Source organism: Mytilus trossulus, chromosome 1 (assembly GCF_036588685.1).
Source record: "Mytilus trossulus isolate FHL-02 chromosome 1, PNRI_Mtr1.1.1.hap1, whole genome shotgun sequence".
Classification (NCBI taxonomy): Eukaryota; Metazoa; Mollusca; class Bivalvia; order Mytilida; family Mytilidae; genus Mytilus; species Mytilus trossulus.
This window is the reverse complement of record NC_086373.1, coordinates 84,494,609-84,510,106: the sequence shown is the minus strand read 5'-3', so window position 1 is coordinate 84,510,106 and position 15,498 is coordinate 84,494,609. Positions and strand designations below refer to the sequence as shown.

General features: G+C 31.8%; 1 protein-coding gene across 1 annotated transcript; it reads right to left on the bottom strand.

Moving 5' to 3' along the window:
• Positions 1–2,372: 2,372 nt before the first annotated feature.
• On the bottom strand, positions 2,373–15,181 carry LOC134698530 (cadherin EGF LAG seven-pass G-type receptor 2-like). Its single transcript, XM_063560503.1, has 7 exons — positions 15,016–15,181; positions 14,121–14,243; positions 12,904–13,086; positions 12,479–12,666; positions 11,955–12,321; positions 7,495–7,855; positions 2,373–2,640 (listed from the first exon to the last, which is right to left on the bottom strand). The coding sequence occupies exons 1-7, from the start codon at positions 15,179–15,181 to the stop codon at positions 2,583–2,585; spliced, it is 1,446 nt and encodes a 481-aa protein (XP_063416573.1). The 3' UTR covers positions 2,373–2,582.
• Between the last annotated feature and the right edge of the window lie 317 nt (positions 15,182–15,498).

The following is a 15,498-nucleotide window of genomic DNA, read 5'->3' as shown; positions in this document are numbered from 1 at the left end:
TATACGTCACTATCTTGCAAAGCAGATGCAACATATACACATCCATTCCCTAGGTTTTAATACATGAGGTTAAAATGTTAAGAGTGTGCATAGTGTCTTCAAAGAAATCAAGAAAAGAAGAATTCAGTTTTAACAAGGTTTCATTTAAAACCGTAGCAACATTTTGATTATCTCCCTTTTGACAGCATGTAGCTTGTTTTATAATAAATTTTTGGTTGTTGAAACATTGACATAATTTTTATAAATGTGTATGCATCTGTAATAAATGATAATTGAAAATAATGATACATCTCAATCAACAATCAAAATCATTATCGTTTATGCAAAAAGAAATTTCATTTTCCCAATGAATCAATCACTTGAAAAATTTAATTTTGCTATCATGAAATAAATGTATTACTGAACTTACTTTCATGATATCATTTTGTTTTATTTTCAGTTCAAACGTCTAATGCAGAATCAACCGTAGCTACCGAAGCTTATACTTCAAACGATGTGATATCAACCAAATCCGATTCTCATCTGTCATGTGAATGCGAGTGTATTTATAGCGGCAATACATCGAGTTCGTTAGTCTTGACGACTACACCATTGGCTACTTTAACTGTAAATTTAGATTTTATAGAAGAGCTAAAGGTTACTAAAAGCGAATTGTCTTCGGAGATGCGAAAGAAAATAAGTGCCTCCGATCCTCGGAGCTCTTCGGCTATCATCGGTTACTTCGGAGTAACGTTTTTGATATTTGTAACCAGTTTCATCGTAGCTCTGGACTTAATGCCACCACGAAGATTTTGTGTGAAGAAATCAAGGGAGAGAAGTAATCCGAAAAAAAGAAGGAAAACAATTCATTCGACATTCCTTCGACGTAGAAATTCGCTGACACCTGTTGCATAGAAGTATTTTCAAACTTCTCCCCTGTTTTAATAGTTTTTTTTGTTTTATGTCTGTCGATTGGTGGTTTCATAAGATATGCAAATACACAAAGATACCTGGATTTCAATTTTGCATTAACGTTAGTTTAATTTATAATCATGCTGACACCTGGGCTGGTGATCATCAAATGAAATAAAATATTTTATGTTTTTTGTCAGTTTTATAGCATGATTGCATTGATAGATTACATTGATTGATGGATAGATATTTGCTTAATTTGAATTAGAAAATATTTCATGGGCAAGAAATATAGAAACAATGAAACAAATAATTTTGTGTTTTTTTCACAATTGAACAATGTTACATACAAAAAGGCCGAACCAAGTCAGGAAAATGACAGTTGTTATCCATTCGTTTGATGTGTTTGAGCTATTGATTTTGCAATTTGAACCGGAACCTTCCTTTTTGAGTTTTCCTCTGCATTCGGTATTTTTGTGATTTTGCTTTTTACAACAAAGATATTATATAATTACTGTCTTTTGTTGAAGTAAATATGTAGTTTTATTGACTTTTGAAAAACTAATATTCACTGAGTCCAACGGCCGAAGTGAATATCAGTTTTTCAAAGTCAATTAAACCACATATTTACCGAAACAAAAGACAGAACTTGTTTCTTTCCATATTCTGGGAGAAATGTATGTAATGGCAATTATTCACCAAAACCCATCAACGTTTTTTTACCAGAATTATGCACCCAAAAGCACGAGACGTTTTGCGCGATGAATATACTTTTCCGCATATATTTTTCCGCAGGTGAACATGCTGATTTATTCAAAATCCCATTCATATAGAAAAACTTACTAAAATTTTATCAATATGGAATAACACAGATTATCAATTTTTAACAACCGCCGTCAAAAATATAGGGATTTGGTGCTTAGGTAAAATAGAACTTGCAGGAAAAGAAATGAAAGTGGTTTTTAAAAAACAATGTTTTGTTGATAGATTGATAAATACTTTTTCTGTTAAAACTTAAAAGAAAGAGGGGGATCATTAAAACATTACCCAAAAACATACAATATGGTAAAACAAAACAAAACGAACAGACAAATAAATCATAACTTTACAAATAATGATCCTCTTTTTTAATAGTCATAAATGGTTGATACATAATGTTGCTCATGTCGAGTAAAAAAATCAGTGATACGTCGCATTCTAGTGAATTTGTCACGTGTTTAAAACACAAAGGCAGTGTTTTTATAACATTAATTACTGGTAATATAATAACATCTTAACAATGATATGAAGACTATTAAACAACTTTCATATACATGTATAGGAAACAATTTCTAAATTTAGGTTCGTGAACTCAAGGGAATTTTCTTTGAACACTAATCTGATTACTTAATATAAGCCAGTTTCTTGGTGGTATGAATCGATATAATACAGAGAGTGTTCTTAAGCTCAAATGGTATTTTAATGATTATGACTAGGTCTAAATGAATATTTTGATTTAATGCATTGATTTTCATTTTAAATAGCCAGCATTTATTAATTGATTGCAATAACGATTAAAACATAATGAAAATATTAGGTACAACTCGTATTTAATCACATGGATTGTTATTTGTATCTCAAAAATCCTCTCAATTATTTAAAAATCGCATTGTTATTTCTTCTTTTTTTTTACATATAATCCTGTTTTTTTTTCACATTTCGATAGCTGTTTTCCTTTTACGATATTTTGGATGCATCTTCTTCTGTTTCCTACAAAACATACCTATTACTGATATCTTAACAACTATGCATCATATGTCAGTATTGATTCAAAAGCTAAAGATATGGACAACTTCTTCAGTTTATGAGGCATCCCTGTCAATATTGTATTATAATCTTAATCACTTGAAAAACCAAAAACAAAGAAAAACAAGAGGCATTTAGACAAAGCACATTAGCCACAACGAAAGACAAGAATACAAAAATAGCACCCATTTCAAAATGACGGAATGTACCGAGGCACGTGAAATGGGTATTACAAAAAAATACACTAAACAGAAGTAAAGGTAATAATTTGCAAAAACAAATAAAAGAACATTATAACACCTAATGAAGATGATAATGCATGATTTTTGTTAATTATAAAAAAAATGTGGCGTTTAACTACACGGTGGGTATGGTTGTCCTGCGAGAGAACGTACTGTGCTGGTGATTTGGTCCTGACGGGTGCTGGTGGGTCCTGATTCTGTGCTGGTGGGTTTGTTTACATTGTATCAGAACGGCAATAAAACGACTGTTTTGTTGCTTAATTTTTCTCTGATGTGTCATAAGTACCATGCAAAGTATATTACAACAATATTATATTGCAAAAGTCGTGCAAGTTCGTTAAACGGAATTGTCCTGACGCTGTGCTGGTGATAAGAAAAAACGGTCCTGGTTCTGTGCTTCTATGTCCTGGTTCTGTGCTTTTATATTTTAGTTAAAAGTGGCACATATTCAAGATAATTGATGCTGTACTGTTATTGACTAACTAGCTGTTGTCTGCTTTCTTGAAATTGACATTGTGGTGAATCTGTTTACTGCAATTATGAGAGAAAAAATACCCCTATTTTTTTATTGTTTTTTTAAATTAACTGTAATCTTATTTATTGTCCTGTTAATGGAACCCTTCTTGTCCCCTTTTAAGATAAGAAAAAATGTTTACGATTTTCGGGATAACGATCATTTTGCAAGATCACCAAAATTCATTGTAATTTATACAATACTTATATAAAGTAGATGATGTGGTATGTTTGTTGTCAATGGACAAATTTCTATAAGAAACCAAAGGAAGTATACTATCTGTTAACAACCATACGTCATCGTACGACCTTCAACAATAACCCATAAAATAAAAATGTAAAATGTTTTGCATAAAAATGGAGAGCAAAAATATAGAACAAATGACTTTCTGAACGTTTGAATCATGTCTTTAGCAGCTTAAAACACATTTGTTTGTGAACAATTGAGTGCTGACTATAAGAATGACAATAGTATTTCGGGTTTGTTTGTTTGGTGGGTTTTTTTTTTTTTTGGGGGGGGGGGATAAGTTAGAGCGAGATAACAGTGAAAGCTTGAAATAGTTTCCCGTAAGATTTAAATGTTGTATTGTAAAAGAAAAATGTATCTTATAGCTATTAAGAATCACTTGCTGTAAGATTTTTCCAACACAATTTTTTTTTGTCTAAACGGTTATCAGGTATTTTTTTTTTCGAAAGTTCGATATTTTATGAAAGGGCAGGCTAGAATATGTCAGAGAATGAAAATGAGATAACCTAGAGAACACTAACAAAACTACGATTTCTTAGCTTTTTCAATTCAAAATAAATATTTTTGATAAAGAATTACGGGAGAGGAAGTGAACAATGTGTCCTACTTTTCTATATTTAAATATTTTTCACGAAAAAAAATCAAATGTGCCTTGATTACAATTGAAAATGAGTAAATGGAAAAAATACCCAACTAAAATACACTTTTATTTTAATATTGGTAATATCACTAAGCTTTCAAGTTTTGGGTGTCAAACACACCATCTCTGTAGTAATGACTCCTTACTAAGATATTTCACTTCATTCATTTTTTTTTTGCATTATTTTATATTGTGAATTCATAGAATTATTATATTAAAATGTAGCCTTAATTTATATTTAAAAAAAACTGAATCTAAAGCCAGATGTATCAAACATTTTTGTTTCCATCTATCCGTTTTCAGGACTTTAACAATCAACATAAACACGCATGGAAAGTAAAATGTGTACTCGGCTGTCAGTAATCGACAATTTTTAGACACCCCAGGCTCCTTAAAAACAATCCGGGGTGGGGGTTCAAAGATGCAAATTAAGTACTTTAATCAATCTTTTATCTTTTCGTGTACGGTTTATGACCCCTCCTTTGGCCTGTCAATTACTAAATGTGCAAACTGCAATAGTATCAAAACAGCACAGACAATGAATAAAAGAGATATAATTTTGTACATATATCAAGGGGAAACTTCTTGCAAAGCATTATTATTTAAAGATCATTATTGTATTTAGTAGAAAAAGAGAATTTTATAGTAAAAATAGAATCACTATTTTTGTAGAAAATTCACAGACCTTTGCACAGAGATTGTTGTTATTTTTAGCATGGGATCAACACAAGGGTTCATTACCGAGTAAAAAAATCAAAATGTCTGTCTACCTTGCACATTTCAGAAAATTCAGATCAGATAACGAAACTCGGTCCAGCAACATTTATAAGCAATTTAAGATTTTGACCGTAACAGTTTCCATTCACCACAAATATTCTCGTTACAACGAATCATTTTAAATACAAAAATATCAGTTGCAGCCTTTTGTTTATCTATTAATATATGTATACATGTCATCTGAAATAAATGCTAAGCATAGATCTAGAAAGCGACAGATAATCATGACATTAAAAAAACTCTCTTCTTTTCGATTTTTTTCGAACAAATTGACACATAAAATGAATTATATAATATTGTGGAATTTTTAACTTATTTTAGATAATATATATATTGTTATCTGATATTGGACGAAAGATGTTATTTAAGAATTGAATGCTTCTTTTTGTAACTTCATTGGGGTTTAAAAGCGTTGACCGAAGTACATTTTGTATGAAGCGCTTCCATACTAAAAAAGTGCGCACGATCAACGCTTTTACAATCCTAAGGAGTACAAAAAGGAGCATTCAAAACTTATAATTACATTTTTTAGCAATGATCATGGAAACACGAATTTATTGACTTTATTATTGTTTTATTTAATTCACCTGACGTGCACTATATTTTGGGACCACGTGTTATCATGAATGAAAAGTTTTTATGAACAATGCAATTGCTTACGGAATAACACGTGATGTGCAGTAAGCGAATCGGAATAAAGTATCATAATGTAATTAATTAGTTATCATGTAATACAAGATAAGATCATTTGGAAACATATATTAAACAGTCAAATGGATGAAAAAGAGCTAAAGTAGGAGTCATAGATCCTGTTGGCAACACTTATCTGCCCAATTTTATTGATTTTGTAACATTTGTTTCAAATATGACCAACTTCTTATCCAAAATCACCAGCACTGTATCAGGACCCACCAGCACAGTATCAGGACATGAATAAATTGAGAAAATGATAAATTTTAATAAATTGCAATGTTTTTTCACAAAATTGTTTTGTCGTGTGGATTGCGGTATAGAAAGCGGACTCTATGAGCATTTTTTTTTTATTTTTTCAGTTCGGGATTTTCTGAAAATGAGCATTTTTGTGTTACGCTTACCGAAACAGTTTAGAGGGTCATTTTTTATTTATTAACCAATGAGAAACGAAATTGAAAAATCTCAACTGTTTTCTTCCATTTTTTATGAGTGAAAACGTCAAAAATCATCATTTTAGTCTTTGTTTACATTTTTTCCTTGATCACCAGCACCCGTCAGGACCGAATCACCAGCACAGAACATTCTCTCGCAGGACAACCATACCCACCGTGAACTAGCTTTCAGTAACTGCGAGTACTCTCAAATCGTACTTTCATGTTAATTTGAACTATTGACACAATTTGTAATGCATATCAGTTATTCGATGTTTATTTAGTTTGTGTTATATCTTGTTTTACTATTTTTAATAGACTAAGTATGACGATAAATTTTCACTTCCATATTCGTAGAAATATAATAAACAACAAATTTATTTGTTAAAATCTTTTTGGTACTCCTAACAAAAAAGTCATTATATTAAAAAAAAATGATGATAAACAACACCAGTAACAAAAAGCTATACATCAAGACCAAATCACAAAGATGATGATGGCAAAACGATGCACATTTATCTTATATTAAAAAATTAAAAAACACTATCGGACGGAAGTGAAATTCTCCGGTAAACATGAAATCATTTAAAATATTATAATATGTAACATCAATTTACTTTTATTAGATATTCTCCCTGGATACCTAATAACTAATATATCAGGAATACTTAGTGCAATGCTGTACACTAAGTAAATTGTTAACAGCAATAGAGTGCAATAAAGTATATTATCCACGTTAAAAAAAAAAAATACATCAAGACCATCGTGTATTATTTGTTAACTTGATACGAAATAGTAATAAACAAGGTCGTAGAATCGTCTGATAAACGTTTTGTTTTAGAAAAAGAACGATACGTTCTTTGATATAACCCTGGTTTATCAACTTTTTGTCAAAAAGACCAGGCTAGTAAATTGGTATGATAGACGAACATTTCGTCCACACAATCTTAGCATAGAAAATCCCTAAATTTACCAAAGTAAATGTTTGTTTGAGGTTTTGACATTTGGTCTTTGTTTAACCGTTTGGTGACTCCATCTGTCAACGTATATGTGTTCCACCTAACAGAAGTGCCTCTGAAAACTTTGTATTAAACAATGTCATAATTTGTGTTCATGTTGGAACAAATATTCTATACTATTTATTCCGTTAGAAACTTTTACCGTTGCTAACAAAGCTTTCAAACCTTATAACCTTATCTGGTATAAATCAAACTTTTACATTACTGACTTCATGTATGTTCATAAATTTAAAGACCCTTCACAATAAGAACTTACTTTTCTGTCTTAGAGCATGTGCAATATCCTTTATATATAGTGTGTAATACTACGCAAGCTGTTACCATTAGAACCATCATCAATGGAACAAACCATGCCATATTAGGAGAGAAGGTGAAGAAAGTCTTGTAATATATTATATCTCGATATTTATTTGTTCCGATCTCTGGATCAGGTATCACAATATAAACCAATGTAATGTTTTCATTACCCCCACTATCCACTGCATACACTGTAAGGTTAAAAATGGTTCCTGGTATTATATTTTCGAGAGATTGTTTGCTTCTAATGAAACCATCAACAGACACGCTGAATAAACCATTGTTGATATCTTCCTGTGCAAGGTGATAAATTATATTCCCTACAAAATGAAATATCTTATTAATTTTTAAATGAATAATACCTTATTCTTAATAAAATTTGTATTTTCAAACACATTGGTCTCGAGCATCACCAAAGAGACGTATTGTCAAAATGCGAATATGGTGCAAAACAAATTTGATACTGATAATTTTCGTCTTCGTTGCAGATCATTATAACATGCTCTTTACAAAAGGCAGGGTTTCCGCAATTTGCGAAAAAATAATAATTGTGGCGATTAAAATTCGTCATTGGCGAAAGAATTTGGCGAAAGAAATATATTATATAAACGATTTATTTTCAGCCATCTTGTTTATTTACTTTTTTCGGGTTTCTCTGACTTTACCGATCAGACAATACTCGGAATTTTTCACCTTGAACTCGTTAAGATTTTGACAGAAAATCAATAATCAGCTGATTGCATTTTCAGCTATCGACATCAAAGGACTAATTAATAAAGGTGTTGATTGTATGATATAACAAAATGATATGGTTAAATGGCTTCTGTCACATGTCACAAAAGGGATTTATTAACCACTTTGCGACGCACGTGTTTGAAGCAAAATTTTCCTCTCCTTCTTTCAATGATATGTTCAAAAGCAAGAAAGGTCTCTGATTTAAAACTTTATCATTTAACTTTCATATAGATCATTAATTTGAGTGTGTATACGTACTTCAAAGTCGTTTCAGTGACACACGTGTTTTACCTTATTTACGATGGTGTAGAAAACTGTCGTTATGAAGAAATCTATTCAAAAGGTTGGCATGACAGTAACCCTTTCATGTAATGACTACACCTTACACGAGGGATCAATGTAATGACTACACCTTACACGAGGGATCAATGTAATGACTACACCTTACACGAGGGATCAATTCCAATTGATAAGATGCTTCGTTTTGTTGTAAAAACAACTTCTTATTTAGGGGGGGGGGGGGGGGGGGCTGGAAGAAAAGGACATTTTTTTAAGGAAAAATATATGTGTGTTACTTGGCGAAAAAACTAATAAAGTGGCGAAAAATATATTCTTTTGGCGAAAAGTTGGCGACAAAAATAATTGACCCAGGGGAAACCCTGAAAAGGCATGTTATTTCAGAATAATATAGTCAAATAAAGGCAACATTAGTATACCTCGTAAATCGATGGACAAAAAACAATTAAAAAAGGGAAACGCATTAAATATAAGAGGAGAACAACGCCACAACATTAAAATATAACACACACAGAAACGGACTTATCATTAGACAAAATCCGAAGAGAATAACAAATATAACTAGTAATTTTGGGGCCCTTTATAGCTTGTTGCTCGGTGTGAGCCAAGGCTCCGTGTTGAAGGCCGTACTTTAACCTATAATGGTTTACTTTTTAATTTTTTATTTGGATGGAGAGTTGTCTCATTGGCACCCACACCACATCTTCCTATATCTATAACATCAAAACCAAATACATGAATTTGGGATAGAAAAATATCGTGACAAGTCTTATAGTAATGTGAATTCACACTCAAATATAAGAGAAAACAAACATTAAAATGTAACACACACAGAAACGAACTAAATATATAAATGGCCATATTCCGGACTTGGTACAGGACATTTAAAAAAAAAGAACCTGGTTTTATGGCATGCCAAACCTCCTGCTTTAATGGCAATGTTGAATATGACATTAAAATGACAACATAAAATTACAGGAATACAATACAAATAAATAGGAGAACATACTAGACAAAGAAACACATGAATAATAGCTAACAAAAGGCACCAGGTTTAAAATCCAATACGCTAGAACGCCAGAACATAGCGTTCAATAGCCAGAACATAGCGTTTATAGAAAGACCCTTTTTATTGATTGTCCGATATTTTAAGCATCGACATATCTTATAAAAAAATTGCCAAATATATGAGCTATTAAATGACTTTAAGTAAACCAAAGCGATATTAATGATTTATTTTACGATTTCAGCCAGATAAATATTATTGGTAAGTCCTTTGTTCATATTTTAGTAATAGAAACAAACTATAAAATTAGGCCTTTAAAGCAACTGGTTCGAATTCATTATAAAACTCCAAATATATATGATGATTACAACAATGGATTGCTGTATAACGTCCAGCGACAAATAAAGTGCATAATCAGAATGATAATATGTTAAAAAGATATAGATTTTTTTCTTTCTTTCAAACTCCAAGGTAAATTACAAAAGGGAGGTATAAAAACCCGGACAAAACCAAACGCTTTGCTACTACCCTGATATGCAGTCAACTTTAGCGTTTGATTGTTCATTGATAACATTCTGGCGTATCACATACAAACAAGTTGTTACGTGTCATTTGATTGGCCGAAAGATTTAAATACAACAACAATGTAGTTAGTTTGCACGTGAATTGACACATGTGACCGACAATGGAATTAACTATGTTACTACGAACGTAAAAACAATGATTTGTATAGTTTACAAACCTATGGTCAAAAGAATTAAATAAATGTTTTGTTAACTTCAAATAGTGGGGTCGAAATATTATACTGATATTTTGTTTTAAGTAATATTCTAAGTTCTTTATGCATGCAGCAACTCTATTATCTTGTACCCGTCATGATGAGAAATATAAGGATAAAATATAATACATGTGCCGCTTTTATACGGATGAATATATGAACCACTTTTAATTTCTTTCATACTAACGATAGGTTATAATCCTAACAATGTCGTGGTCACTTATAATAAGTATCTCATAATGCTGATTCATTACAATAATTAATGAGGGGTTGCACTGACATTCCTCTTTTATTATTTTCATGCGATAAAACATACACACAGTACAAAAATGTAGCTATAAGCGTACCATTAACGGAGGAAATTGTCCCCAAAAGATAAAAACAAAATAACTTTTATCGTATCATTGGTGCACCTGAATGAATTCAGTGAAGGCAGGTTGTTGTAATAAATTGAAATGTTACATCGGCGAAGATTATTTCTTTTGCATGTGTGGAACTATATTTTTATTAGTTGGTAATGGCTTAGAACTAGCTGTCAGATAACTGCGAGTACTCTCAGATCTGCTCATTGTGTCTTTTGTGACGGGATGTATAAGTACCCGGCCACGTCTACTTTTATTATTTGTCTATCTGATGAGTTAAGCCTTTTTCAACTGATTTTTATAGTTCGTTCTTATGTTGTACTGTTATACCACTGTCCCAGGTTAGGGGGAGGGTTGGGATCCCGCTAACATGTTTAACCCCGCCACATTATTTATGTATGTGCCTGTCCCAAGTCAGGAGACTGTAATTCAGTGGTTGTCGTTTGTTTATGTGTTACATATTTGTTTTTCGTTATTTTTTTTACATAAATAAGGCCGTTAGTTTTCTCGCTTGAATTGTTTTACATTGTCTTATCTGGGCATTTTATAGCTGACTATATGCGGTATGGGCTTTGCTCACTGTTGAAGGCCGTACGGTGCCCTATAATTGTTAATGTGTGTCATTTTGGTCTTTTGTGGATAGTTGTCTCATTGGCAATCATACCACATCTTCTTTTTTATAAATAATAAATTAATACTTGTGAAAAATCGTATTTTATAAGGAACAATTTTTGTTTGAATTCGGGGCCTTTTATAGCTGACTATGCGGTATGGGCTTTGCTCGTTATTAAATAGTGTTCTATTTTCGCAGTTCTGAGGTCGAAGGTTTGAAATGACCAATGAAAACGTTCGTCCCTTAGAGAGTTAATCTAATAAAGTTTGTTTGACTGATTATGTCGCACGACCTTTCGCGAAGCTCGGCCGCAGTTAGGTGTATCAACTAACGGTCCGAATGGGAAACAATTACCATATCATCAACTTTCCAAAAAAATTTAACGCTAGCGAAACCTCACATTTGAATGATAGTTTTATATTTTTTCCGTCACGTTGACAACACTGTGTGGAAAAAACCCAAAAGGACATATAAAATTGATTATTGTGACAATAATAAAAATTCAGCAACCAAAGTTGTTTAAACATACACTATGGATTTGGTAATCTGACAAGTAATTTCATTTGACAATCTGAACTGTGTTATGGTTTGTTAAAAAATTGTATCTAGAAAGTGAGTGTAGTCTTACCGTAGACTCCGATGTCTTTATCAGTTGCCTCAACATTCCCAATGTCAGTTTTAACGGACGAAATGCTTGTCACAAAAAAGGTATATTCATTTTGCTGAAAAACAGGTGCATTGTCATTTTCATCAAGTATAGTTATGTTTAGAAATGCAGTATCAGTGTACTCGTTGTCTGTTATATGAACCTGGCAGATTAACTGAGAAGCTGTACCAGCTACGTCTAAGTCATAATCAATGGAATAGGACAGGAAGCCAGTAGATGAATCGATGTCAAGGAGACCTGTTTCTGTTCCGCAATCTATTGAAAACTTCACCGCGTCTCCATCTTCTTCTGTGAACTGGTAGTATGGATTCTGGAGAACAGTTCCACCCTAAAGAAACGTATAATATATTGACAAGGTTTCTACTACATTGATTGTGAAATTTACATTTTATGAAATCAAGTAAAAGACAATATCTCGCCTTTCATTCCAATTGTAAGCATGATATCTTTGTTATTGTTTTAATTTTTATATTAGGTATACTTACACTATTTTCTGTAGCTGAGAATGCATAGTTCTTTTTGGTGAACTTTGGTGGTTCATTGACATTCTGTATATTTAGCGTTATGTTAGTGGTGTCCACCATTAGAGAATCTGACCCAGTAATCGTCAGTAGAAAGGTCTTGTAGGGTATAGTCTCGTAATCAATATCGACTAGAGAAGTTATTAATCCATCTGAAATATCATTGAAGTTCGGTTAAAGTTTGCAAACAAATTAGTAAGGCATTTTAAATGAAAGTGAATGAATTTAAAATGCATACATGATTTCAAAAACATTCAAAGATATGTGTCTCGCCAATAGAGTTTTGGATTCGCACAAATAATAAATAACCTATGAATATGAACACAAATTGAGATTTACTTGACACTGTATCACATGGTAATAACATTGATAAAAATCATGCGACTTACTTGACGTGTCAACTCCAAAGTAGACAGCACCTTCAGGCGGGGAATACGAAACTAAAAACGTATGAACGTCTGACAAATCTTCATCAGTAATTGATGGTTGAAATATAGACGATCCGATACTTATTCCTTCTAATACAACTTCCTTTTGTATAGGATTTAAGAATTTTGGTGGATGGTTGATGTCTGAAAAAGTACAAAAAACAGTTACAATACGTTTTCTTGTTAAATTTGTCTTAAATCAAAATAAAATTGTTAAGTCAGTTTTTAGAGAAAATAATTAAGGAATTCAAGGAATCTTAAACATATCCCAACAACTTCTGATGTTTTTTGTTTCTGAGGGAGTTGGTTATAATGCCGCTGTAAAACTAATGACAAAATTTCTATCTTAACCTTCGTAGCATGTTGTCACAGAAAATCATTGATATATTGTGGTTTATACCTACCATCCCTGTGTAATGAATAACTTTGGAAATATTTTATCAATACATTTTAAACATACAACAGATGCAATTAGACGACCTGGAAGTGTTCACTCTTCCGTAGCAACTGGTTTCAACGTTGTTGTTTTTTTTTCATTATGTGGTGCCCAATTCCTTTACCTCTGTTATAAAATTGTACAAAGCACTAACACCACAAAGATAATTGGTCGTCAACAAATTATTGTGAAGCCAATAGTTTGTCGGCTATACCCTTTTTCGAATTTATCATTTTACTATCTTCTCAAATTCCTCATATATTAAAAAACATTCAAAGCAAGGAAATAAAAAGTTGATTGTTTATAAAACATTAAGATGTTTAATCAGGGGTCTCGAAAAATAGAAACAAATATTTACAACTTTATTACTAATTATCATTTAGATTGCAAATTAAGCGAAGTTATAACGGCAGTAAAATGTTCCTTTTTGAAGTGAGCTGAAAGTTAGTTAAGTTAGATTAACATATTCGGGAACTTTTCACGTTCAGTACTTAGCAGACATATGACATAGATGTTAAACCACAATCTAAGACGTTTTAAGAATAAAATTAGTTAGTTAGACACAGACACATCATATAGACTAACCAATTCATGATGGTGTTCATAGAATAACGGAGTGTCATTTTTAATCTTTCTTCCTCTTTACTTTGTGGGGCAGTTTCTGCGTAAGGACCACACTCCTGTGTTGAACACGCATGAGCATAAGGTATCAATAAAATGGGTTAGCAATAACATTATGTACCTATAATTCGAACAGATAATGTTCGTGAAGCAACAGTGTTCCTACCATCTGATACACTGATAAATAATTCATATCCGATTTCTAACTCAGTCTTGACTGAGCGACTCAATGATATAGCACCAGCTGAAAATATTCAATTATTTGAGATTATTCAATTCGTTAATAAGTTCAAGCATGACATGCATTTTGTATTCTAAATGAACAAAGTTGCCGGATTTTCAAAGAATAAAAAAAAACGCGTTGTCAAAAATAAAAAAAAAGATGATTGTATAATTTATCCAGTTGTTTGTTTATTATTAACAGATAAGATCATAAAAGCAAACAAATTCTTCTCTTTAATTTATAAGGTAAATGCATGTAGTCCGCCTTTTTAAAAATTCCCCAACAATTTTTAATTGTGTTGTCGTAATTATCGTCTTCCATAATATATGATTTCAGTATCCTTTAAACCCATGCTTGTGCATGTAACATTGTACTATATTTCAAAGTCCCGGTCATCAGCCATATAACCACACTTCATATATTTTTCATTCAAAACACGTATTTTCTACCAAAAAAAAACCATTCGTCCTTTACAGCATACCTGAATGACATCTAATGTAAAACATATTTACAAATAGTCGACATTTTGTGTATTATTCCTTTGATTTTTACTGTATTATAATTTTCAGATCATGCTTGAGATTTAAAATAATTGCTAGCATCTAACGTCGTAAACAACAGCGTATTTGATCTCAGTCGCAAAACAGAAAAAAGCATGACGCCATGAGACTACAAATTGCAAAGCAAAACAGCAATACACATGTAACAAATACGTAATGAATATTTTTTTATCTTAAAGGATGATAAATTATCTATCTCAATGATGTTTACTGTTTATATTTATTGAACTTACTGTTCTGATTGATTGTAAATGGTGATGTTGCACTACTTGATGTCATTGTATACTGTACATTGTCACTCTCTGGATCTACACTTGTTATGGTATAAATTACCTGACCAGCAACTACTGCCTGTGCAGATACAGTGGTTTTAGCTTGAGATATAAAACAATAGTACATATGAATGAAATCCAGATTGTTGTTGGGTTGATTTAAATACTCTCATTTAAAAATACAAGTTCAATATGCTTTATTAAATTGCATGACAGTTAAAATGAGAAAAGGTTCAATGTGCCGTTTGTGTTCAGAGGGTCATGCAATATACTGTTTTGATTTTCCTTGGAGTTTGGTAATGTTGTTGTACTTTTTGAGATACTTTTTTTGTGGCATACATTGACGTTTAAATTTTCTGATGGTATGCTCTTTTTAAATTCTATTTGATAAGGCTATTTATCTGTGTTAAATAATGCGTCACTTCTGATTCCTATGTAGGTGTA